General features: G+C 39.8%; 2 protein-coding genes across 4 annotated transcripts in view; both read left to right on the top strand.

Moving 5' to 3' along the window:
* Ppp6c (protein phosphatase 6 catalytic subunit) overlaps positions 1–11,372 on the top strand; it is a 39,604-nt gene extending 28,232 nt beyond the window's left edge. Inside the window, exons 3-7 of the mRNA XM_004849382.3 lie at positions 489–554; positions 2,289–2,430; positions 5,407–5,486; positions 5,664–5,873; positions 7,750–11,372. Of these exons, the coding sequence (XP_004849439.1) occupies positions 489–554; positions 2,289–2,430; positions 5,407–5,486; positions 5,664–5,873; positions 7,750–7,998 (747 nt within the window). The 3' untranslated portion in view covers positions 7,999–11,372. The remainder of the gene's footprint in view (positions 1–488; positions 555–2,288; positions 2,431–5,406; positions 5,487–5,663; positions 5,874–7,749) is intronic.
* A 3,705-nt stretch (positions 11,373–15,077) lies between these two features.
* The window catches only part of Scai (suppressor of cancer cell invasion), a 173,691-nt gene continuing 161,976 nt past the window's right edge, over positions 15,078–26,792 (top strand). For 2 of the 3 annotated variants that reach the window (XR_015439742.1, XM_004849384.3), the window contains exons 1-2: positions 15,079–15,267; positions 15,947–15,991. Coding sequence is in view for 2 of the 3 variants with exons in the window: in XM_004849384.3 (XP_004849441.1) it covers positions 15,215–15,267; positions 15,947–15,991 (98 nt within the window). In the remaining variant the exon portion in view is untranslated. Of the gene's footprint in view, positions 15,268–15,946; positions 15,992–26,792 lie in introns of all 3 variants that reach the window. The other variant, XM_087182759.1, reaches the window with a different exon arrangement.

The raw sequence follows: 26,792 nt of genomic DNA on the forward strand, positions 1-26,792 counted from the left end.
CCCAGGCTAGCCTTGAACTCATGGCAATCATCCTGCCTGAAAATGCTGGGATCACATGTGTGGGCCACTATGCTTGGCTTGAAAAAAATTCTTTCTTATTTTTATTTTTTTATTTTTGAAAAAATTCATATCACTTATTCACTTTTGTCTTATTAAAATGGATGCTGAATATGGTCAGGGTGGTTAGGTTATCTTACTGAGAAGTTAGATGACTGGTAAATGGTTTCAGAATTCTTAAGAAAGATGGAAAGATATTTAGGAGGGGAGGGTTTATAACTAATGATGGAGGAATGACTGTGGTTTTGGTGAGCTTGTTTAGTGCTTTTCCAAGGCCTGGAAACTATGGATTTGGCAGTTTTGCTTATGCTTTACCTTAAATGTAAATATTTGGAGTCCTCTTACTACTGATTATTTGCACATTTTATTCTCAGCTTATTTTTCTCTTGAACAGGAATTCATAATCAGCATATATTACCTTTCTTTTATAGTTTTATGACCTTTGTGAACTATTCAGAACTGGAGGTCAGGTTCCTGACACAAACTACATATTTATGGTATGTAAACAGTAATATTATGTGCTTATTTAAAATTGAAAATTTGGGTTATTTCATGTAAATTGGATAATAATTTCATTACCATGTGATAATCAGTATTTAAATGTATGGAAAGATAATTCTGTACTTTCCTACATTTTACCACCTCCTATAATTGCTTTATAAACTACAAATAGGTCTGGGTCATAGCTGGCAGTAGCCGGCAGAAAAATAGTGTAGAACCACTGGGTTAAGGCATAAGTCTTCAACATACTGTTATTTTATCAAACTTTTTACACATTCATTTTTATGTCTTAATTGAGCTATGCCTGGATGAATATGTTTTGTGTTCCATACATTTTCCTAACACATATTTACTGTTACCTTGAGTGCTTCCTTTCCTTTTGGTACATGATGTTACTCTTGAACTGTTTTTGAATCCTTCTGTAATTTTTTTTTTTTTTTGGTATCGGGGATTGAACTTGGGTCCTTGAGCTTGCGAGGCAGGCAGCAGAACCACTGAGCTAAATCCCCAGCCCTGTAATTATTTCTTCTGAAAGTTTGAGTCACCTTCCTATTCTTTGAGCTGTTTTCCTATTAGCATAATATTGGCCTACATTAAACATAACGGTAAATATCATGTTACTGTATGCACTTGTTAAATACAAAGCTGAATCTAAAACACTTATAATTATACTTGTTTTTATTGAAAAGAACCTCTTTTTAAGGAGGCAGCTCTTCTGGTATAATTTAAAATTTTTTAATTTAAATAATTAAAAATATTTGAACCAGGCATGTATTGCACACTTGTAATCCCAGCACTGTGGGAGGCTGAGGCAGAAGGATCTTAAGTTCAAGCCCAGTCTGGGTAACTCAGCAGTTCAGCAGTTTAGTGAGACACTGTCTCAAAAAAAAAAAGCTGGGGGGAGCTGAGGATGTATCTCTGTAAAGGTCTTCAGTTCAATCCTAGTACCAGATCTTTTACTTAGCATCTAATATAGGTAGTAGAAGATTGAAAAGTGATGTTTTTTTTTAGGGAGAAATATTTACAAAAATTGCCTGCAGATTCCCATAGGCCTCTTCTTTTTTTTTTTTTTCCTGTACTGGGGATCGAACTCAGGACCTTGCACTTGCCAGGCAGGCGCTATGTCACTGGGCTACATCCCTGGCCCAAATATAAATTTCCAGGTACTAAGGGCTACCATTTTAAGCAGATTTTTTTTTTTTTATTATACTGGGAATCAAACTGAGGGCCTCGAGCTTGCCAGGCAGGTGCTGCACCACTGAGCTATATTTCCGGCCCAGGCCTCTTCTGAATCATAAGTGAAGTACAAACATTTTAGTAGAAAGTTTATTTACTTTAATTTGAGGTTTTGTTTGCTTGTTTTTATTTTTTTATTTTTCCAGTGGGGACTGGGGATTCAACTTAGGGCTTTTACACTGAGCTACATTCCCACCCTTTTTATTTATTTATTTTTACTTTGAGAAAGGTTGTCATTAGATTCCCCACGCTAGGCTTAAACTCCAAAGTCTCCTGCCTCAGGCTTCTGGAATACTGAGATTACAGGTTTACACCAAATCTGGCTCCATTTGAGTTTTTGTTAAAATCTAATTTACACATACATACAGTAATTTAATGTGTGAGTCTTAATTATTGTTATTTGGCTGTGTCTCTGAGATTATGTGCTTTAATATAAGTTTAAAAGACTATTGTAGCTATTGTATTATTTGTAACTGTGAACTTTTGCACTACAGGGTGATTTTGTAGACAGAGGTTACTATAGTTTGGAGACCTTCACTTATCTTCTTGCACTAAAGGCTAAATGGCCTGACCGTATTACACTTTTACGAGGAAATCATGAAAGTAGACAGATAACACAGGTGTATGGATTTTATGGTAAGATCTTCTATTTCTGATTCTGAATATTTTCTTTTCTTTTTGAACAAAATATGCACAAGTCATACTGGTACTTTATATTTTTTTCTCCCTACTTGACTACTCTTTAACTTGCCTACTTCATCAACTGAAAATCTTCCCGTAAAGAGAAGACCATTGTCAACTTTTTGGTATATATCTTTCTAAATCAGTGTGGCAAAGTGTAAACCTACACTTGCGACACTGGAATCACCGAGTGCTTATTAAAAATGTAGGTTACTGGGTCCTTCCTCAGACTCAAATATCAGAATCTTTTGGGATGGGACACTAGGATCTACCAAATGTGAATGTATTGCACATTCAAATTTGAGAGCTCATTCCAAGCTATTGTGTGTTTGTGTGTACATATGTGGGCACACACACCCATGTGAAATGCCATGTTGAGCCCCGTCTTTTCACTTTGTGGATGTTATTTTTATGGCTCTACAGTATTACATTATACTGTATGAATGTACCAGAATTGATTTAAAGCAGTCCCTTTGGACATCGAGTTATTTTTAAGTTGGTTTTTTAAAAAATTTATTTATTTAGTTTCAGACAGATCTTAATTTTTAGTTCAGGCTGGCCTTAAACTCACTATGTGGCCCAGTCTGGCCTCAAACTTTCGGTGACCCTCCTGCCTCAGTCTTCCAAAGTGCTGGGATAGGGGCCAGGGATTTAGCTCAGTGGTTTCGCTGCCTGCTGTGCAAGCAGAAGGACCAGAGTTCAATCCCTGGTACCCCCCCAAAAAAAAATCAACTGGTACCAAAATGCTGGGATTATAGGTACATGACACCATCCCCAGGACTACAAGTTACTTCTGATTTTTTTTTTTTTTTTCTTTTTTGGTATCAGGGATTGAACTTGGGTCCTTGCACTTGGGCAGCAGGCAACAAAACCACTGAGCTAAATCCCTGGCCCTACTTCTGATTTTTTTATTCATAAAAAGCTATTGGTTCTTTTACAAAACAATAAGTATTTTGGATAGTATACTGTGGTGTTAGCTCAGTAAAGAAACACTAATATGTACTTACTATAAATTCTGAGAAATGCATCATCAGGTGATTTTGTTGTGTGTACATCATAGGGTGTACTTACACAAATTAGGATGGCTACAGACTAAGGTGATATAATCTTATAGGACCTCCGTTATATATGTGCTCTGTCAGTGATTGAGGTGTTGGCAGTGTATGACTGCATGTGACTCTTACATCTGTAATATAATGTTAGATAGGCTGGGTGTGCTGGCACATGCCTGTATTCCCAGCTCTTGGGAGGGTGAGGCAGGAGGATCACTGCGAGTTTGAGGCCAGCCTGGGCTTCATAGTGAATTCAAGTTCACCCTGAACTACATAGTGAGACCCTGTCTCAAAAAAAAAAAACATTAGTGGGCCGGGGATTTAGCTCAGTGGTTTCGTCACCTGCTGCGCAAGCGCAAGGACCTGAGTTCAATCCCCAGTACCAAAAAAAAAAAAAAAAAAGTTATGTAAAATGTAATTTTTTTTTGGTACTGGGGATCGAACTCAGGACCTTGGGTTTGAGAGGCAGACATGGTGCCACTGAGCTAAATTTCTGGCCCTAAAATGTAATTTTTTACAAGGCTAATATAACATATAAAACTCAAGCATAATATAATGTTCAGGTCAAGTATCCCTTATCCAAAATACTCGAGACCAGGAAGTGTTTTGGATTTTGAATTTTTTTTGAATTTTGGAATGTTTACAGATGTTGAGGATGAGATCCAATTCTAAACACAGAGTTTATTAATGTTTCATATATACTTTGTGTATCTAGCCTAAGGTGGAAGTCAAGAAGTCAAGCAGCCCTTAACTGAAATCATCACCTCCGGGCCAGGGATTTAGCTCAGTGGTTCTGGCACCTGCCTTGCAAGCTGAGGACCCGAGTTCGATCCCCGGTACCAAAAAAAAAAAAACCATCAGCTCGAAAATCCGAGACTTGGGGTGCGATCATGACACTCCAAGAGTTTTGAATTTTGGAGCATTTTCGACATTTGGAAGTTTCAGATTTGGGAGTGTACTGGATTTCACATCTTTAGATTAGGCATGCTCAATTAGTAAATCTATGCAAATATTCCAAAATCCAAACACTTCTGGTCACAAGCATTTCTTTTCTTATTTTGGTTTTTGAGACAGAATCTCGCTGTGTAGCTCAGACTAGCTTTGTAGCCTGTATAGCCTTGAATTTATGATCCATCTGCTTCAGTCTTGTAAACATTTCTGATAAGAGATAACAGCCTATATTTTTAGTGTGCGTGAATTTTGATCAAGACCTGTCACATGAGGTCAGGTGTAGAATTTTCCACATGAGACATGATCTTCATCCTCAAACATGATTTGAAGCATCTTGGATTTCAGATGTTTAAATTAGGGATATGCAAATCTAAATATATAACACTTATTATATCTATCTATATCTAGATATAGTGTTTGTATATAAAATAGTACTTAGTGACACAATCGACAGAAAATCTTAGAATAGATAATTTAGGACTGAGAAATGTTGAGATAGGGATTATCCATGCTCCTGTAATTAAGGATCATATAATGTATAATTTTATTATTGTCGGCATATGGCAGTAATATTAAGTAAATGAATCTGATTGGTAAAATTGACTAGTATTAACATAACTACTGAAGCCATTTGCTTGGTTTGTGTGAAATTAGTAGTTAATTCTTCCTGATGAGAGCATTTTGGCAGATAATTTCAACTACATCTTAGGGCCATTCCTGCAATGAAAAGGGATATATTTATGGTGAGACACTAGGCTTCTTTTGCCTTTATATGAAGGACCTAATAGGCCTAAATATGTGTCATAGCTTTCTGTTCTAGTTTAAGCTGCATTTCTGTTGCATTGAAAGTATTTTAGTATTGGATATATTTGTTTTGGTTGGCAAATTCAGAGCTTTATTAATGAGAACACTTCCATTTCTTTCACAGATGAGTGCCAAACCAAATATGGAAATGCTAATGCTTGGAGATACTGTACCAAAGTTTTTGACATGCTCACAGTAGCAGCTGTAAGTTTATGTGAATCTTCTTAAGACTTTTAAGTATTTTTCTGCGTATAACACATTGCATACTTTTATCTAATTGTCATCTCAATTATATTGCTATCTTTAGCATTCATTGATGAATTTAGAAATGGCTGCATTTGTTATTATACATTTAATTCTTTATTATCCTTTTTTGGTTAGTTAATAGATGAGCAGATTTTGTGTGTTCATGGTGGTTTATCTCCTGATATCAAAACACTGGATCAAATTCGAACCATTGAACGGAACCAAGAAATTCCTCATAAAGGAGCATTTTGTGACCTGGTTTGGTCAGATCCTGAAGATGTGGATACTTGGGCAATCAGTCCTCGAGGAGCAGGTTGGCTTTTTGGAGCAAAGGTCACAAATGAGGTAAGGTAAAATTTTGTGGAAGGTAGTTTGTTGCTTGGTGAAAGACCTATGATAGCTCCACATAACAAACTTTCAGTATAATTTCCTTAGACAGTGGAGGCTCTGGATTTCAAATTTCTAGTTCAGTTTATTTATTTATGTCCTCCCTTAATGGTTAAGAGATTATATAGTAAAAGCCCATACTCTAGCATCCACTTGGTTATTTGCATAAAGTAGCAGGTAAGTAACAAGATAGTGGGTTGAGGATGGAGCTCAGTGGTATGGCATTTGCCTAGCACACATGAGACCTTGGGTTCAATCTCCATTAGTGTAAAAGAAAAAAAAAGTAATAATCCAAGTGTGGTGATACACACCTATAATCCCAGTACTCTGGGAGGCTGAGGTAGAGAGTCACCAGTTCGAGCCTAACCCAGGCAGTTTAGCCACTTAGCCAGTCCCTGTCTCAAACAAAAGCAAAAATGGGTTAGGGACATAGCTGAGTATACAGACCCTCAGTTCAATCCTTATTACCTCAAAAAATAAAATTTTAATTTTGAGACAGTGTCTCAACTAAGTTACCCAGCTTGACCTCAAACTTGTGATCCTCCTACCTTGGTCTCCCAAGTAGTTGAGATTACAGGTGTGCAGTACCACAGTAGGCTAAATTAGGCCATTTTTTTTTTTTTTTTTTTTGGTACTGGGGATCGAACTCAGGTCCTTCCGCTTGCGAGGCAGGCGCCGGAACCACTGAGCTAAATCCCCAGCCCTAAATTAGGTAACTTTTGAAGTTCAACTATGTTCAATTAAACATGCACACAGAGTGGAGATGTAGCTCAGTAGTAGAGCACTTGCCTAGCATGCTGTAGATTTGATCCCCAACACTGTAAAACAGAAAACAAAACAAAAGCAACTATATCCATACACAAAGAGACATTATACTGGGAAATGCTCCAGCATAATTGAATCAGAGAACCAGGCTCTGGTCCCATTGGTGTACCTTTACTTAGGTAAGTTATTTATTCAGTCAGAGCTGTCTTACCTTAATTTGCAAAAAGGACAGTAAATCTCTTTCAAAATTACTACGAGAATTGCACATGCTAAATCCTCAATAAATTATTGATAGAAATATCTATTAATCCATAAAAAACAAGTATTTAATATCTGATAGTACTATTGGAATGGTTTTCATCTAAAACTGTCTAACTTTCTTCCCTCCCCCCGACTTTTCTCCCAATCTCTCTGTCTTTCAGTTAGTTTAGTTTAGATTTTTTGAGACAGGATCTCACTATATAGTCCAGGCTGGCCTTGAACTTAGAATCATCCTGTCTCAGCCTCCCTAGTGCTGACAACAAACATGTGCCACCATTCCTAGCTCTCTTTTGATTTTGAGATGAGGCCTTGCTGTGTTGCCAGTGTTGGTCTGAAATTCAAGGGATCCACTAGTCTTCCTGTCTCAACCTTCCAAGTAGCTGGGAGTATAGGCCTGTAACATAGCACCTAGTTCAGAAAATTCTAATTATATGGCTGTACAATTTCTTTGATTTTTTTTTCCTTTCTTTTCGTTTTATTTTTGAGACAGAGTCTTTCTGAATTGTCCAGACTGACAATCCTCCTGCCTTCCAAGGTGCTAGAATTACAAGCATATACTTGTAATGTGTGGCACTACAGTTTTTTTGGGGGGGGGGCACTACAATTTCTATGGCTCTATTATTGACTTGGCCCAAAGCAACTGTTTGCCTAAACTTACTAAAGTTATTGGGGATAATTACAGAATAGGTTCTGAAATCATGAGAAGTGTAATAGTAACAGGATTTGGTACTTTATTTAAATGATTTTAAAATCTGCTGAATTTTTTAAAAAATGTGCCAAATACTTACAAAGCCTTTCTAAATTGCAGTTTGTTCATATCAACAACTTAAAACTCATCTGCAGAGCACATCAGCTTGTGCACGAAGGCTATAAGTTTATGTTTGACGAGAAGCTGGTCACAGTGTGGTCTGCTCCTAACTACTGCTATCGTTGTGGAAATATTGCTTCCATCATGGTCTTCAAAGACGTGAATACAAGAGAACCAAAGTTATTCCGGGCAGTTCCAGATTCAGAACGTGTTATTCCTCCAAGAACGACGACGCCGTATTTCCTTTGAGGCCTTCACCCATCCTGCTGACCCATTTTTCTGCCCCCTTCTTACCCCAACTTTCTTGTATCCCCCTATGATATACTTTTTATTGAGCACTTTGCTGCTGAAATGCTGCCTCTTGCCTTTTTTTTTTAATTTTAAATTATCTAAATTTATTGTTTGTCATGGTGTCTATAGTAATGTTTTTCTATCAGTTTTCTTCCCCCATCTCATCCCCACCTTGGACTCATTTGAGAAGACTTGAAAAATGTCTTAAAACTCACACTGCTGCATGTACCTCTTGCTTATTTACTAGTCTGAGGAAACAGAATGTGTTTCCTTTTTTAAAAAAACTAATTGACAATTACACCGAAATACTCCTCTTTTTGTATCATTCAGCCTTTGTTTTAGTTTGGTAAGTTTTAAGAAATTTCAGCAGCAAAGTTGTTATTCAGTGGGCATGATGGACTAGAGATGCCTTGAGTTATGTATACCTGCCCCAGCTGTAAACTTCATTGTCCTTTGTTGGATGATATTTTAAAAGGATATAAAATAAATTGGTCTAAAGGGCTGCCCTCCTTGTTGTGTTTTTAAATTTAGTTAAAACTGCTACAGCTTATGACTTTGTACATTATGAAAATTGTATTGATCTTTTTTCAGATTCCTTGTATTTTTTAATAAAATAATCTTAAAACCCAGATAGGTTAAGTGTTAGAACTTTTAAACAGCTTACATTGTTATCTTAAAGTTACTCCTTTTTCTTTTTTTCTCTAATCAGTTCTTGACCTTTTAGTTATTAAGTTTAAAATTTCAGTTGAAATCCAGTAGTATTTATTTTTTAAAAAATCACTAAACTGTGCCTAAAGAACATAACTGCCATATTAATGTTTTGGTTTATATCCTCTATAGTAATAGAAAAACATTTAATACTTATAATGCTGATGTGTTCATTTGTTACCAGTTAAGTGAAATGTGACTGATCCGGTTTACAATCTATCATGAATATCATTAAGTAAAAATATATGTACTTTTCAATAGGAGTCATTCTTTTCTTGCTGTAACACTTGACCTTAACTTTTAGAAAGTGTTCATTTTTTAACTGCAACTGGAAAGGTTGAAAAGCCTGGACTTGTATTTGTGAACTGTAATCTGAAGCAGATTATTTAAAGTGTAGAAAGAAACAGACTTCTTTTTTTTGTAAAAGTCTGTGATACCCTATTTTGGCTTTGTGTAATTTGAATATCCAAAGGGTTGTGATGATCAGTTCTTGATATGCAATTGTCCACTTAATAAGGACAAGTGTTCCAGTATCTCTTATGGCTGTAGCCATAAAAGATGTTGGAATGTACCATTTTGTGAAATAGTTGGTATCCCTTCACTACTATACTTAATTTTTGTCATCCCAGGAAATCTGTGTGAAGCCAGCCAATTAATAAAGCACTTTAGCATCTGTTCAGGTAGTTTTGAAACCAACTTTTCCCCTTCGGGATAAAAACTTCCAGGTTACCTAAAAATGCAATAAAATTGTAGTCTAAGCTTCTTGGCCCATAATTTTTCATCAGGGTTTTCTTTTACTGAATGAGCACAATACTGTTTTGATTTTATTTTTCCCCAACCACTGAGCTCCTTGTACAGCTTTTAATTGTATAGCTATGTGAAAGAAGCGGCTGAGATTGCTGCATACACTTGAACTAATGTTGGGTCTGTAGCTCTGTGTTGCTGCCTTGACCGCAGTGTAATTCAGGTGGAAAGGTATTTGTATCTCACAGGGATTTGTAGCTATGTATTTTACTAATTGTGAAACACTGGAAACTAATGATGCAGACAACTTGATGTGGTCTTGGAACAGCTCTCTGCAGTATTTGTTTTCCTATTACCATAAATTGTATTTAAGTGCTTGCCCGTCACTACTTTTGAGTTGTAGGAATAAACCAGAAACCCTCAGGCCTGTCTTTCCATTTGACACTCCTTCGCTTAGGTTTATGTGACTGTTTTCATTCTCCCTATAATGTGACTTTTTTTTTTTTTTTTGATACCAGAGATTGAACTCGGGACCTTGCACTTGTGAGGCAGGCACCAGAACCACTGAGCTAAATCCCTGGCCCTCTTGTTTTATATTTTTAAAGTCATAGCAGACTGCATTTGTTTGTCACTAACTGGGCATGTGCCAATAATCTGCCCACTCCTTAACTGCCATCTCTCTTTTGCTTGATTTCTCTTCAACTGAATAATGGCTTTTTGCATGGAAAGAAAATAGTTTTTACTATTTAGATATGTAAAGGGAAGAGAGAGTGAATGTATTGGACTTTGTAAGCCTAAAAGGAATATTTGAATCCCTCTAATAAGGGCTATGTATTACATAGAGAAATCACGTGGTGGGAGATACTTCCAAGTCATAGATTTGTAGGAGGAGGATCTGTTACTCCCTGTATCTAGGCTGAATGTAAATTCCCTTATGTTGTATTAATGGGGGTAAGAACTATTTTTATTTGTCTACAATATACTTGGTTTCTAATAAAATGTCTTGGGCTCTAGTGAGAACTGTCTACTTTGAATTGCCATTTACTCCCTTTTCTTTTTGGCTGAATTGCTCTTGGCTAGCTTTTGTAGGTTACTGTATCACCTTGACAAATCTCACTCCTTTAAATGTCTTTGGGTGTGATCCTGCCAAGCCTGGATCAAGAGTACATCTAATGTGCAACCTGCGCCAATCAGCTCCTATTCTATCTGGATGTCTAGAACTGTTGGAAGAGTTTGATGTCTTAAACCTTGAGTTTTTCTTTTGAAATAAGGTTCGAAATATTGTTGATTGCATTGAGATATGTGTGTGTTTTTTGCTTTGTAAACCCAGCACCAGGTTTTGGAAAATGCCTATATTGTGAAAGCAAATCAGGACTCTTTCTGAGCCTCTGTCATTGTCGGAAATAGATTTCGCTTTCCGTCAGCTTCCAGAAAATTGTCAGATTTAACAGCAAGAATCCAGATTTTTAAATGTAATTGTTTTTTAAATGCTAATGTTTGTAAAGCACCTTCAGTTCTTTGGATGAAAGGTGCTATATTCCCTCTGTAAATTAATAAAAAGATTATAGGAAGTTTGTCAAAAATAATTTCATCTAATGCATAGTCTGTAGTATGTCCTGACAAGAAGTTAGCATTTTATGTAACGAAGATTAAAAAATGCTTATTCCTTCATGTGGTTGCTTGACTGGTACAGAAAAGTGAAACTTTGTTTTTGTTCTGCATTTGCCTCTGGGCTGAGTGTTCAGTTCCTTAAAAGCAGTAAAGACCTGGGTCCAGTGCCTAGAGCCCTGCTTCATAAGGTCATAACAATTTTCAGTTGTATATGTACAGTGCGCAGTAACGCTGATGAATCATACAGTAATAAAAAGAACCAGAAAACATTTGGGAAGTCCCCTAATATGGCGCCAACACCTTAGATTCCCTGTTTGTTTTTTTTCTGTGTTAATCACTTGATGCATATGTGCCTTTCTTTCCCTCATGACAGGAAACTTACCTGGGCTAGATTATTCACATTTTCTTAGTTCAGAAATGCATGAAGTTTGTAGATTTCCTTTGAGTGTGTCAACAGCAGCAACAAATTTACTACCTAGTATGTGTTCTACTCACTCTCTGGGCACCCACTAGGGTTCTCAGCACTTTGATTTTATGTGTAAATGACAGTGGGCGCTGGGTATCATAGTGCATGCCTGTAGTCCCAGTGGGAAACTGAGGCAAAAGGACCTCAAGTTCCAGACCAGCCTGGGCAATTTACCATAACTCTTATCTTTAAAAAAAAGAAAAAAAAGATGTAAAAATATTTAAAAGGGGCCAGGGATTTAGCTCAGTGGTTCCGCCGCCTGCTTCGCAAGCGCAAGGACCCGAGTTCAATCCCCAGTACCAAAAAAAAAATGTTTAAAAGGCTGGGGTGTAGCTCCATGGTAAAAGTACCCCTGGGTTTGATCCCTAGTTTCCCTCCCCCTAAAAAAAAAGGCAGTGGGGCCAGGTACAGTGGCACATGCCTGTAATCCCAGCACTTTGGGAATCTGAGGCAAAGGATCACAAATTGGAGCCGAGTATGGGCAATCTAGCAAGACCTTGTTTAAAAAAAAAAAAAGGAATGGGATAGAAAAGATTCCTGATAAAGCAGTTAGCTTGATGCTGTCCAGGTCCTACTGTGTGGTAGCCTTACTATGGGCCTCTGACTATATGGCCCTTTTTCTTTTTCCTTATACCCAGATGAGGAAATAGGGATAGAGAGAATAGGTAACCTGTCCACGGTTACACAAAAGAGCTGGAACCTAAGAGTAGATTTAAGCCTTCTATTTTAAGCAATATGGGTTTTTGTAACTGTGACCCTGAGCAAATTGTATGTGTGTGTATGTGTGTGTGTGTGTGTGTGTGTGTGTGTGTGTGTATATATATATATATATATATATATATATATATTTATTCTTTGTACCAGGGATCAAACTTAGGACCTTGTGCTTGCGAGGCAGGTGGCAGAACCACTGCGCTAAATCCCTGGCCCCAAATTGTATTCTCTGAATTTTAAATTTCTGTGTCTAAAACAGAATACTATATCGGGTTGAACTCAGTATTAAAAATAACACATGAAGTACCTGTGCAAAGGTGTCATCATTGAGGATTCACACTCTGCATAAATTCAGGGTGGTTGGGAAGTAAGAATAGTCCACAGTGAACCATAATGGCTGATTGGCTTTTTATAAGTACAGTGGGTTTGGAGAAGGAAATATCTGATGGAGGATGGAGTTACTAGGGGAAGACAAAGATGAAGTGTGAAATGTGGCCGGAATTATGGGCTATCCATGTTTTGCAGAGTAAAAGTGCAGAAGCTGAAATTACTAGGACTTGGACGTGACATGAAGACTTGAGGGTACTTTTTGGAAAGGTACTATACAAGAATGAATAGCCGAGTTCATGCCTGTGATCCCAGCACTCTGAGAAACTGAGGCAGGAGTATTGCAAGTTTGAGACCAGCCTTTACAGTTTAGAAATTTAGCAAGACCTTATCTCAAAATATAAAACAAAAAAGGGCTGGGGATATAGTTCAGTACATAGGCTCTGGATTCAATCCTCAGTACCACAAAATAAAACCCCTGCACTTCTGTTGGCAGAGAGAGTGTCTACCATCTATCAGGGAGATTGACTCATTATGGAAAACATTGGAAATTAGGGGATTCTAGTCAGTACTTTAAGGAATGTAATGAGTGACTTCAAAATTACTTCCCTAATGACTTGATCCTTTTTATTGGGACTCACTATTTTTGTTTTACCTTTTCTCCTTCCTGTCTCACAAGTTATTCTGAAATAATTTCTTTCTTCTGGATTTATTGTATGGTGGAAACAGGATTGAGGTGATTTGTGGTTTGGTGACTTTAGGATTACATAAAATGGGCAAACAGTAGGTCTTGATACCTTTTTTTTTTTTTCCCCTAGTGAGGGACATTTGAAAAAAAACCCAAGAGGGCCGGGGATTTAGCTCAGTGGTTCCGTCGCCTGCCTCGCAAGCGAAAGGTCCCGAATTTGATCCCCGGTACCAAAAAAAAAATCTCAAGATACAATGGGGCTGCAGATATGTAGCTTAGTGGTAAAGTGCTTGCCTAGCATGTGTGAGGACCTGGATTTGGTCCTCAGCACCAAGAAAACAAAATCCACTACAGTTTACCATCATTATTTCATAAAGGAAGTTATTTTTATCATCAAAAGAATCATCTCAGAATGAAGGATAGCCTTTTACACCAAATATATTATTTGATTTATGAAAAATTTTATTTTAAACCCTACCACCACCACTACCTGTACTGGGGATTGAACCTAGGATCTTCATACTGAGCTACATCCCCAACCTTTTTTTATTTTTTATTTTGAGACAGGATCTTGCTAATTTGCCCTAGTTGGGCTTGAACGCTCAATCCTCCTGAGACTCTCAGCCGCCTAGAGTGCTGGGATAACAGGCATGTCCACCTTGCCTGCTAGTATCTTGAATTTTGTCATTTATGGAGATCAGGGAGAAATTTATCTCCTACACGTTGTTGTTGTGTACCACTCTAGGCTGTCACATTATTGATGCATAAACGTGTTCCGATAAAATGGAAGCGGCTCATGAGAACGTTTTATGCCTCCTTCTAACTCCAAGCAGATGCTACGGCTCTGCCCAACACAAGAATAGACATGTAGTGAGGACTCATTACCTTAAAGAAAGAATTTTATGTCAATGCACTATGCCTTATTTTCAAGGGTGCCCTTACTAGAGAAGAGAAAAGGTAACTAGTATTTCTTGTGCTCATATGTGCTGGTAGTTTTTCATGCATAGGTCTGCCAAAATGCAGTAAAATTTATCTTAAAATTGATTAGTGTAGAATTCACAGTCATCTGCAGTATCGCAGAATGGTTAGCACACACGCAGGAATCAATTCTGTTCATGTCGTTCAAAATGCAACACATTCCTTTTAGTTATGGCATTCATTCTGGCTGCAGTGTTGATTTTTTTCCCCCGTGGTAATTTAAAAAATCTCTTGCTTTTTAAAAACGCCTATAGCCAAGCTTGTGATCTTTCCAGCAGAGAACACATCAGCTAAATCATGCTTTGTTTTGATGGAGTCTTAAAATTTTGTGACCGTTTGCTCTATGAGGGGTAGCGTTATGCTGAGACCATTTCAGCAAGATGTAGACCAGGGACCGCATTCAAGGTGGTTCAAAAGGGAGCTCGTCTGGGAGAGTTGCCTCTCTATTGCACCTGCCTGAGGAATTCGGAGAAATTGGAGGGCTGGGCTTTTGGTTCTGGAATGATGCATAGGTGAGGGGGAGGCCGCCAGCAAGTGTCTGGGAGGCGGGACGCAGAGCCAAGAGAACCTGCTCGCAGGTGTCTGGCGCCAGAGATGCAGTTCCCATTTTTGGACGCACGGTGGCGATTAAGTCTCCTCAGCCCCTCCTAGCAGTATCTGAGGCGCCTCAGCCGCCACCTGCATTCTCAACCAAACCTTGGATGGGCAGCACGGGACTGACAGGTAGCGCGCCCAATCGGCAGCCAGGATCTCGGCCACACTCCGGCTGCACCAATGGAAGGTGAGAAGAGGCGCGGAGGAGGAGGACCCCGCGGCAAGCCTGACAGAGGCGCGAGGCCCTCCTCCCGCCTCTCCGCCTACTCCAGTCTCCGCCGCCTCAGCTTCCCGAGCGAGCCCTGCGGCCGCCGGAGCAGCTCCCGCGGTGGAGCAGGAGCCGGATGGTCAGAGGAGCCCGGCAGCCCCAACAGCCGCGGAGTCGCCTGGCCCCCAGGTGCGGCGTGGGCTGGGGGAGCCGGGGCCCGGGGATGGGGCGAGGGCGCGGGCGCGGGCCCAGGGGTTGCGGCGAGGGCCGCTGGGCTTTGGGGGCGCCGAGCCCCCGCGGGAGTCCGGGGGCTGCGGGCAGGGCGCAATTGGGGGCACCTGGGGGCGGGGCGAGCGCATCCTCGAGGCCGGGCGAGGGGGGCGCGTGAGGAAGGGGGCCGAGGCTGAGACTGGGGGCGCCCGACGGGAGGGGCGGTGGAATGCGGGGAGCGCCCGACCAGAGGGCGGGGCTCCGAGGGCCCGGGGAACTGGGGGCGCCTCGAGGGGGCACCGGGGGAGGGTGGGGCGTGGGCGCGGCGAGGGCAGGTCAGGGTGAGGTGCTCGCGGGGTGGCAGAGGCAGACAATGAGTAGGTAGGGGCTTGCGGGGTTTGGGAAGCTGGGCTGTGGCCAAAGGAGGCAGAGCGGGATTTGGGCTGGGAGGACACTCGGGGGAACAGTGAGTCCCAGCAGTGCTGGGTCTTGGTACCTAGGGAGGCGAGGCTAAGGAGTTTGTGAGGTCAGCGATGGGCACCACAAGCAGCCGTCCTGGAGGGTGGGACGTTGGGCTGTCGCCTGGCACACTGGGGCCTGGCCATGGTCGTTCCTGGATGCTGCTCTGAGTTACCGTCCTCGTGTGTTTGGTCTGCAGACTGACTGGCACAGTGGAGAAACCACCCCGCAAACGTAAAAGCAGGTAAGACAGACACCACCTGCCTGTTGGGGTTCATGTTTTTCTGTCTGCTTGACTGCACCTGTGCCGTACTGCATAATTCCACATAGTGAGTGGAGGAAGTTCCTGCTTTAGCTTTTATTATAAATGTGGAGGTTTTCCTACATGCAGTTTTCCTTTTTGAGCATTTCAAATTATCACCTCTGCTTTTTCTTTATATTTATGTTTTTCTTTATATTTGAGATAATGGAAAATTAAGAAATCCTAGTTTATTTTTTTCCTTTTGTCATAATTTCAACTTCTCCATCATCTCTTTTTGAAAAGCTAATGTTTATTGAGCAGCTACTGTGTGCCAAGTACTATGTGCTAGTGCTTTATATGGATTATTGGCTGTAAACGTAGAGGACCCCCAAGACAGTACATGTGTAGTGTTATCACTGTTTTTTTTTTGTTGTTATCACTGTTTTGCAGAGGGGAGAATTGAGTCACAGAGAAGCCAAGTATTTACCCAAGATCACACATCTAATAAATGATAGAACAAAGATTTGATTCCAGGCTAGGAATGGTGGTGCACACTGGTAATCCCAGCACTGGGAAGGCTGAGACAGGAGGATCCCTGAGAGTTCTAGGCCCACCTGGGCTACATAGTGAGTTCAAGGCCAGCCTGAACTACAAAGTGAGAACCTGTCTCAAAAAGAAGGAAAGAAATACAGTGCAAACTATTTATATAATTTCGATTTTTCTAGTGGCTACCATTAGAAAAAGTAAAAGGTAAACCAGTTGTGGTAGTGCATACCTGTAATCCCAGCTACTTTGGAATCTGAGGCAGGAGGATCCTAAATTTGAGCTCAGCCTGGAAAATTTAGCAAGACTAACTAAAAAAAATTATGAAGGTCTAGCAATGTAATTAAGTGGTAGAGTGCCTCTGGATTCAAATTCCAGTGCTACCAAACAGATAAATTAGAAGGAAAAGTAAAAAGAAATAAATGAAAATAATTTTAGTCACTATACCTAAAATAGTACTTCACTATGTAATCTTTAAAATTTAGAAAGGGAAGTTTTACATTCGTTTTCTGTGCTAACTTAAAATCTAGGGTGTATTTTATACTTATTTCAGGTACTACATTTTCATTGGAAATACATTTGATAAGTTTTAGATTTCATAAAATCTGTAGATGAAATAATAGATTCACATACCCAAGGATGTCTAAGACATATATAAACATATTTCCAGGAAGTGATCAGCGTATAAATTAAATAAAAAATTCTGTTTCTCAGACATGGTAGCCACACTTTGTGAGCTTGGGCTGCATGTGACTACCATATTAGACTGAAAGGGTGACAAAGTACTGGCATTTCCACATTAGTATTTTGTTTAAGTTCCTACTGCTGAGGTTTCTGTGTATTAACCATAGTAACATAGCAGGTATTAAATGTGAAAATTGTCCTCTGATCATATCCTCAATGCTATGGCCTCCTTTCCCCAGGCCAGTGCCAACAAATGTAAAAAAGGAACTTCTAACTACTACACAGAATTGCTACGTAGTACCTGACACGTGGAAAGGGCTCAAAAATACCTGCGGAATGCATGCTCTTCCCTTGCTCAAGGAATCATTCGTTTGTGGCCTGCTTAAGCCCTTTGTTACTATGTATCTTCCTAAGGCTCAACCATTTCAGCTTATTAGATTCTATATACAATGAGAAGAGAGAAAATAATAAATCATTTTTCAGTTGTGTATTAGAGGCATTATAGTATAATGGTTACAATTTTAAACTCTGGAATTATCAGACTGCTTGGATTGAAATCTTTTTTGGGGGGACAGGGGGTTGAGACAGGGTCTCATTACGTAACTCGGGCTGGCCTCCAACTTTTGTTGATCTTCCTTCCTCAGCCTCCCCAAGTGCTGTGATCACAGACATGTGTCACCATGTCTGTTTCCCTACCTGCAATATGTAATTAATTCACCACACTGTGCAAATTGATCATGTAATTCTCTAGTGCTTAGGAGCTTTGTGGTTCCTCATTATTAATCAGAATTCAGACTTTTTAGCCTCCTAACAAAGGGCTACCTTTATTTCGCTTTCACCTACCTTTGCAGCCCTCTGTTAGTACTGTAACTATAGAAATTCTCAATAATGGATCAGTTAAATGTTTGATTTTAAGTGATTTAAGTTTCTGGTGAACACTTCAAGATGAATGAATTGCTAAATATAACTATGTTCTTTTTGTCATCTCCAGAACTTATGTTTTCTCTGCTTTGGGGTTTTGTATGTGATTTCTTTTCCTGGAATAATTTCTCCTTGCTCCTTGACAGTCTACTTATCCTGTACATTTACTTATCTGTCACAGTTTTGGCTGAATCTACTGCTGCCAGACACAAGCTGTGAGATCATATGCAAGTTCCTCTCTGATGCTCAGGTCTTCAACCCTGTAATGGAAATAATAATAATCCAACTCTTCCAGGACTATGAAGTGCCTAGAACACAGACCTTTCTGCACAGCACATGTTTTAGGTTAAAAGCCCCCATGCAGCCCCCATGCAGCTGGGCGCAGTGCCATGTACCTGTAATCCCTGCGTACTGGAAGGCCAAGGAAGGCGGATCTGCCGTTCAGGCCAGCCTAGGCAATATAGTGAGCCCATAGTCTTAAAAAAAGAACAACAACAACAAAATCACACACACCCATGAATTACCTTTCCAAAATATGTATAGTCTAGAGGATTAAAAATAAATTCAGGCAAAGAAGAAATGAGAGAACAGTAAAATTAAACCAAAGGTAAAGTTAGTACAGACCAGAAAGTACTACACTGTTACTAAGGGTAGACTTCATATCTGGCCTGAGTTTCCTGGAACAAAGCAGAGAAGTTAATAAAGCTTAATTTCTGGTGTTTATAAAAATCAAGTGTGTTGGTCAAGAGAAGCACAACTTTTTTTTTAAGCACTGCCCATTGGACCCAGAGCCTTTGCAGTGAGCTATATCCCTAGACCTCCAACCCTTTTTTATTTTTTGTTTTCAGATAGGTTCTTGCTAAGTCACTAGCCCAGGCTAGGGTCAAACTTGTAGTCCTTGGTCAGCCTCCTCGAATACTGGGATTATAATTGTATACCACCATTCCCAGCTTTCTTTCTTTGTTTTAGTTCATTCACTTTTCTACCTAATACTCTTTTGTACCTAGTACAAAACACACATTGTTCTTTGTGTTTAGTACTGTTAGTTTAACAAAACTAGTGAACTGATAAATTAGTGCCAAGAGATTTACTGTGGGATGGAGCTTTCATGATCCAAAATAATGTGATACTTTTTAACCTCTTGATAAACTGTATTGAAAGGTACATTGACTGAAGTATACACTGACTGAAAGGTATTTTGGTATTGGGGATTGAACTTAGGACCTTGTGCTTGCAAGGCAGGTGGCGGCACCACTGAGCTAAATCCCCGGCCCTTTTTTATTTTTTTTTGAAACAGGGTCTTGCTGTATAGTTTAGACTAACCTTGAACTAACCATGTAGCCCAGGCTGGCCTCGAACTTGTGGTGATCCTCCTGCCACCACCTCCCAAGTGCTAGGTTACAGGTGTGTGCCACCACACGTGGCTGAAAGGTATATTAAGGTTAGGAAAATTTATCCTTAGCAGGGTGTGGTGGTGTAAGTCTTTAATTCCAGCTACAAGGGAGGCTGAAGCAGGAGGATTGCAAGTTTAAGGCCAGCCAGGACAATTTAGAAACTTAGACCTTGTCTCAAAGTAAAAAAATAAAAAGAGCTGAGGGTGGAACTCATTGCAGAGGCCCTGAGTGTAATCCATAGTATCCCCCAATCCCTGCAAAGAAAAAGAAAAAGGCAATTTGATCTCTGTGTGGTTTTGGAAAATTCTGAAGAGTTCATTATGTCTGTTAGTAATGTTTGGATCATGAGTTAGAGAATTCTTTGGGGTCCTGTTTGAAACAAGACCCATTTATTAGGATAGAATTCATATTGATTAAAGCTTATCTGTTGTACAAGGCCCTGGGCTCAATTCTTGGCACCCCCCAAAAATTTATGTAACTATTGATTTGGGTACTTTCAGATATTTTAGTTACGCATTTAAAGCGAGGAGATTCAGCGTTTTGATGGCATGCAGAATTTCAGAAACATCTGGATGCTTTCTAGTTCTGAGGATATAGATGTGAGTGAGGTACAGCCTGTGCTGGGAAAAAATTTACACAGTGGTACCTCAGTACTTGTTCTTAATTGGCCCCAGGAGGCATGACAAGTACCAAAAACAGTGAGTACTGTACCAAACAAATTGTTTTGTCTGGAAAGGGTAGCGAGTCACGAGGCAGTCCACACCAAGTTATGACTTGGATGTTGAATACCAAACAATTACTGGGGCAGATTTTCATATCAAAATATGTTGAAAAAATATGTTGAGCACCAAATTCAATGAGTTTTAAAGCACTTGGGCACCAAGGTATGACTGGATTAGTGGGATAAACAGACATATAACTATGAGAGTGTTATGACTGTATGCACGAAGACTGACACAGTGTAGACAAAGGGTTTATAGTAATTCTGCTTACTCATAGTGGCAGTTTGCACATTCATCCAGGCCCTGAAGGTTTAGACTACTTTTGGGGTTAGCATGACTGTCAAAGTGCAGAGCCGAGAGTCTGGATGTAGATTGATGAACGCTGAGGTCTTAAGTAAGCCGAATTCAGCCCCGGAATCAAGACTGTCAGGTGTGGACAGAAAGGTGTTTTGAAGAGCTTGGGCTCTGGTGTCAGACTAAGCAGGGCTTCTCAACTAAGGGAGATTTGGTCCTTAAGGGCCATTTGACAATGTCTAGAGATATTTTGAAGTGTAACAACTTAGGGTATCTAGTGGGTAGAGGCCAGACATGCTTCTAAATTCTAAACATCCTGCAGTACACAGCCTCCTAATCTAGGAATTGTTCACCTCAAAATCTGAATAGTACTGAGACTGACCAATCCTAGAGTCTGGGTCTCAGCACTTCCAAGTAGTAGTAGCTTTGGAGTCCTGGGTAATTTCTGCAAAATGTGAGGGGTGATAGCATCTCCCTTGTAGGATTATTGCTCTCCTCTAATATACTCTGAGTACAGAGATTTTGTTTATTCTTTAACTTTGCTGACCCTGTCCCTCTATCTATCTATGCTTTAATAATGCTTTTTGTTTTTTGTTTTTTTGGTACTGGGGATTGATCTCAGGACCCTGCACTTGCTAGGCAGGTGCCGGAACCACTGAGCTAAATCCCTGGCCCAATAGTGCTTTTTCACTTTATACAAATAAGATTTTTTCTTCTCTTTTGTTGTAAGTATGTATTTACAATATGTAATAAACACAACATTGTGGGAAGTTGGGGTGTGTGTGCATATATATATATATAAAAACTTCTTGATCCTTTTTACTTTCTCTTCCTCTCCCCTCCTTTTTCCTCCCCTCTCCCCTTCCACTCCCCTCTCCCTTTCCTATCTCCACAAAGTCTGTTTCCTATCATCTTTTATTTTGCTCCCAAAGTATTTATACTTTGGTTTTTCGTATGAGAAACCATGGACTGTTTTGGAGATTCTTGTCTGTTTTCTTTACTACTATATTCCTGGCCTCCACACATATAGTAAGTACTTAATCACTCTTTTTGAATCATTCAGTGAAATAATACATGTAATGTATATGGTATAGTTATCTTATATACAGCAAAGCCTCAGTAAGTGATAACTGATTTTTATTAAATATTTTAATTTTGCTAGCCAAGTGCTCTGCCACTGAGCTACACCCCAGCCTCTTACTAGTAAAATCAGCTTTACTAGGGTATTATTTACATACAAAAAAAATTCACCTTTGATTTTTTGGTACTGGGGATTGAACTTGGGACCTTGCGCTCTTGAGGCAGGTAGTGGAACCATTGAGCTAAATCCCCGGTGCACACTTTTTCGTTTATTTATTTTGGTTTTTGGTGATATAGGGGATTGAACCCAGGGCCTTATGCATGCTAAGTAGGCAGTCTGTCACTGAGCTGCTATATCCCTAGCCCTTTTTACTTTATTTTGATATAGGGTATTACTAAGTGACATAGGCTGGTCTTGAACTTGTGATCCTCCTATCTCAGCCTCCCAGAATGCTAGGATTAGAGGCATGTGCCACTGTCCACAGTAAAATTTACCACTTTTAAGTGTACATTTGGTGAGTTTTAACAAATGTATACAGTTGTATAATCACTCCCTACCATCGGGACATAGAACATGATCACTGCTGCTCTGTGTGCCTCCACATGCCTCCATATTGCCCCATGTTCCTGTATAATCATGGCTCTGGCAACCACTGAGGTTTTTTCCTATCAATGTAGTCTGATGTTTTCTAGAATTTCATATGAGGAGAATCATGTAATCATCTTTGTATGTAGTTTCTTATCCTTGGTGTATATAATGCTTTTGATGCTTAACTGTGTTACTGTGTGTAACTGTAGGTTTGGTTTTTTTTTTTAATTGTCAAAGAGCATTCGTGGTGTGATTTTACCATCATTTCCTCATGTATATCCTAGTTGGTAAACATTTGGCCTGTTTCCAGTTTTTGACTAGTGTGACTACAACTTTTATGAACATTTCAGTTAAGTCTTCAGCTGTGTTTACATTTCTTTTTTCTTGGTACTGGGGATTGAACTCGGGTCCTTGCACTTGCGCAGCAGGGGGTGAAACCACTGAGCTAAATCCTCAGCCCTGTGTTTACATTTCTTTTGAGTAAAAAGAGTGGACTTGTTGGGTCTTATGGTAGGTGTATGTTTAACTTTTTAAGTAATTGCCAAACTGTTTCCCAGCCTCAAATTAGCAACATATGAGTTTCCACTTCTTTGTATCCTCACATTTATTTATTTATTTATTTATTTATTTATTTATTTATTTATTGGAACAAGGTCTCACTATGCTGTTCAGGCTGGCCTTGAATTCAGTATGTAGCTTAGGTTGGCCTCAAACTTGTGATCCTCCTGCCTCAGCCTCCTAAGTGCTGGGATTACAGGCATGTGCCACCTTGCCCAGCCTCACCAATATTTAGTATTGTCATTCATTTCCTTTTTTGTTTGTTTTTTGAGACAGGGTTTCGCTTTGTAGTTCAGGCTGGCCCTGAAGTAACTATGTAGCACAGGCTAGCCTCAAACTCATGGCTATCCTCCTGACTCAGTCTCCTGAGTGCTGGGATTACAGGCGTGTGCCACAATGCCTGACTCTTCATTTCTTTTTAAACAATTTCATCGAGGTACAATTGGCATACAGTAAGTTGCATATATTTATATTTTTTTTGGTACTGGGAATTGAACTTGGGTCCTTGCGCTTGTGCAGCGGGCAGCGAAACCACTGAGCTAAATCCCCGGTCCAAGTTGCATGTATTTAAAGGGTACAATTTGGTAAGCAGACCATTCTTTCCGTTCCTTTCCTTTCCGTTCCTTTCTGTTCCGTTCCGTTTTGTTCCGTCCTGTTCCTTTTGGCAGAACTGGGGATTGAATCTAAGGCCTTTGCACTAAACTACACCTCCCTCCTTTGTTTTGAGACAGGGTCTTCCTAAGTCAGTAACATGATGTCCAGGCTGAGGCTTGAAGTTTGATCCTTCTTCTTCAGCTTCCCAGAGTGCTAGGATTACAGGCATGCACCACCACACCTGCCTTGAAACAAATGTTTTATTAGGTATATGTTTTGCCGGTATTATCTCACAGCTTGCCTTTTAATTTTCTTCATAGTGTCTTGAGGCAATTAAAGCTTGAATGGAAATGCTTTTGAGACTGCAGCTATAGAGCAAGAACAAGTTGGGGAGAGTAAACATCTGAGTTTATTTTGGCTATCTCAAATGTAAAGTGAATCGATGAATCATCTCTTAACTAGGCAAGTAAACATAAGGGTTTGTTTAGCCTGGCACAGTGGAGTACACTTGTAATTCCAGCAGTTAGGGAAACTGAGGCAGGAGGATTGAAAGTTCAAGATACATCTGTGCAATTTAATGAGTCTCTGTCTTAAAAATGGTTGGGGATGCCCCCAGGGTTTGATCCCTAGTACGCTGAAAAATGGGGGGCGGGGCATATTGTTGAGTACATAGACTAGAAGTGATCAGTAAGCACTTGCTGACCCAAGACATGAAAATTAAGGAAATAATCTGGGGAGAGCATGTTGAGTGAAATGGGAAGAAACAGGATGTTAGAGTAGCACAGTGTGGAAGTAGACCAAACTGCTTTGTGTCTTTGGGTGTTTTCTCTTTCTCTGCAGTGTTTTCTGTCCACTGCAGGGTCTTGAACCAGGGGAAGACAAGTAGTGTTTATTTCTAGGAGACAGACCTCTGTACTCTGGGAAATTGTGATTCTGGCAGTAGGGAAACTCGGAGAGGGTTTTCTAACCTAAATTGAAACACAGGACGATACTCTAGTTGCAGAATTTCTTTATGGTAGCATTTGCCTCAGCGACATCCCTGAAGCAAATGTGATGGTTTTGGGAAAGCTGTTTCTTGAGCATGCGTTAGTGAAAACCTAGGGCACAATGCCAAGATTGAGTTCTGCGAGGGCAGATTCGGCATGGGCCATGACAGTGTGGTCAGTGTGCAGTTGATTACATGCTAACTTGGAAGTGATTTTCTGGGGGTACTGACAAAGAGCCTCCAGGTTCCTTGGGATTCATTCAAGGGCTTCTTGGAGGGTGGAGGTCCAGAAAGACCAGAAGGAGGGTAAGGGGCTAGCCCTAAGACTCTGCTTCTGCTTTTATGTAAGTATCGGTCTGTATTTTAATTTTAATTAATTAATTAATTAATTTTTGGTTTTTTGAGACAGGGTCTTTTTTTTTTTTTTTGGTGCTGGGCATCAGACTTTGGACCTTGCGCTTGCAAGGCAGGCAGCAGAACCATTGAGCTAAATCCCCGGCCTTATTTTTTGTTTTTTTTAAACTGTTTCTCAGTATGAGTTCAGGCTGGCCTTGAACTCAAGGCAGTTCTACCTCAGCCTCCGGAGTGCTGGGATTACAGGCATGTGCCACTGTGCCCAGCTTGGGCCTGTATTTTTATTTATTAATTTTTATTTTATTTTATTTGGGGGGGCTGTATTTTTAATACAGAAAATTTCAAATATGAAGTTAGGTTCACCTAAGTGAACCTGTGTTTTTCGTCACCCAGCTTCAATAATTGTCAGCTTAATTCTCTTTCATCTTTATATCCCTACATCACCTAAAGCATATTCTACCATCATACTGTTCATCTATAAGTATTTCAGTTATGTATGGGTGAAAAATAAGGACTCTTTTAGAACACATATCTATAATATCATGAACGATGACTTTAAAATTAACAGTATTCTCCTTATATCATCAAATATCTCATCTGTTCAGATTTTTATAGCTGGCTGATTAGTTTAAAATTTTTTTTTTCTCAAAGCAGTAAGGTTAATGCCTTGAAGCTAGTTGACAAGATGTTAACCTTTTTTCATCTGCAGTATTCTCATTTCTTTCCTTTTCTTTTTTTTTTTTTTTGGTACCAGGGATTGAACTCCGGACATTGCGCTTGCGAGGACTTCTTCCTTTTTCGTCTGGGCTATTTATGTGTTGGAAAAGCTTGCTTGCTTGCTTATTTATTTATTTACATAGTTCTGGGGATTGAATCCAGGGCCTCGAACATGCTGGTCAAGTGTTCTGCCACTGAGCCACTAGAGATGTCTTACCAGGTTGCACAAGCTGACCTCGAACTTGCAGTCCTGCCTCAGCCTGTCAAGTAGCTGGGATTATGGACATGGACTGCCACCCCTAGCTAAGGAAGCATGTTTATTATTAAGAGTTGCAGTCTGAACTTTTAGTTTTTGTAAAAGTTGAGGTATAATTTACATAGGGCACATCTCATCTATTTTAGTGTACAGATTTGTGACTCTGTTCCAGAGGATCGTGCCACCAGGGTGCTCCTCTACCATCAAGCTTCGTCTCTGGACCTTTGTTTTTTTTGGTGGTAGTATTGGGGATCAAATCCAAGGGCTCTGCACTAAGCTACATCCAAAACTTTTTGTTTTGAGACAGGATCTCACTAAGTCACTAAATTGCCAGCTGGGTTTGAACTTGCAATCCTCCCACCTCAGCCTCCCACAGTAGTAGTATTACAGGTGTATACCACCACTCCTTGTTTCTCAGCACCTACTGTTTTTGAAGACAGGGTTTCACCAAGTTGCCCAGGCTGGCCTTGAACTTGTGGTCGGTTCTCCTACCTCAGCCTCCCAAATAGTGTGCCACCATGCTTGGTTGAATATGTGAATTTTGACAAATGCAGTTACATAACTATTACTGTACTAGAACAGTTCTATCTCTTCCGCAGAATTGCCTGTCTTCCCACTAACAGTTGGCAACCACTGACCAAAATGGTTATCATTTAGCATGTTTCTGTATTCCTTGTGTGTCTCCTAAACTGATAGTTAGGGGTAGTTCTCAAAACTTGATGAGATTCAGGTTTAATACTTTTTGTTTCTGAAAAGAATACTTTATAGGAGTGGTGTGTACTTTTATTAAGGCTTCTCTCCCTCTCTCTTTTTTTTTTTTTCCTATGTTAGGTACCCATAACAGTGTCTTACTTACAATTTCTTCTTTTTTTTGGTACTGGGTATTGAACTCAGGACCTTGCACTTGCAAGGCAGGCATGCTGCCGCTGAGCTAAATCCCTGGCAAGACTTACAGTTTCATTAGGGTTGCAAACGTGATCATCTCATTCTTTCATTTCCTCTTCATTATTAGCTTGAACATTCACTAGAAAGTTTCCCTTTTTGACTTGAATGTTTTAAAAAAATTTTCTAATTTAATTTATTATTACTATTATATTATTTTTGGTGCTGGGG

The sequence above is a fragment of the Heterocephalus glaber genome, unplaced genomic scaffold (genome assembly GCF_053883595.1).
Source record: "Heterocephalus glaber isolate CG9 unplaced genomic scaffold, H.glaber_assembly_v1.0 deba00001479, whole genome shotgun sequence".
NCBI classification, from domain to species: domain Eukaryota; kingdom Metazoa; phylum Chordata; class Mammalia; order Rodentia; family Bathyergidae; genus Heterocephalus; species Heterocephalus glaber.